Source organism: Penaeus monodon, chromosome 24 (assembly GCF_015228065.2).
Source record: "Penaeus monodon isolate SGIC_2016 chromosome 24, NSTDA_Pmon_1, whole genome shotgun sequence".
Taxonomy (NCBI): Eukaryota; Metazoa; Arthropoda; class Malacostraca; order Decapoda; family Penaeidae; genus Penaeus; species Penaeus monodon.
This window is the reverse complement of record NC_051409.1, coordinates 177,885-178,172: the sequence shown is the minus strand read 5'-3', so window position 1 is coordinate 178,172 and position 288 is coordinate 177,885. Positions and strand designations below refer to the sequence as shown.

At 55.9% G+C, this 288-nt stretch overlaps 1 protein-coding gene across 1 annotated transcript in view; it reads right to left on the bottom strand.

Moving 5' to 3' along the window:
• Nucleotides 1–288, bottom strand: part of LOC119588469 (probable chitinase 2) — a 24,188-nt gene that overhangs the window by 4,166 nt on the left and 19,734 nt on the right. The window contains exon 6 of the mRNA XM_037937115.1: nucleotides 48–233. Coding sequence (XP_037793043.1) covers nucleotides 48–233 — 186 coding nt within the window. The remainder of the gene's footprint in view (nucleotides 1–47; nucleotides 234–288) is intronic.

Genomic DNA, 288 nt, shown 5'->3' with positions numbered 1-288 from the left:
AAAAAAGGAAGCAAACCACAGGAAAAAACACTGGCCACCCTCCTTACCTCATTATAACCCATGAACCCTTCCTCCTTGGTGTAGGGTCCAGCAAGGGCGCTGGTGAGGGTGGGCGCCGCGATGCCGTTGTTCTGGGGGTCCTCGAGGGTGAAGGTCCTCCCGTAGAAGCCCACGCCGAGGACCAGCTTCTCGGGAGGTGCTCCTTCGTCGAGGTAGACCTTGAGGGTCGAGGCCTACGAGGAGGAGGGTTAGTTTGATTTTTCTTTGGGGTTTCTCATTAGGAAGTGA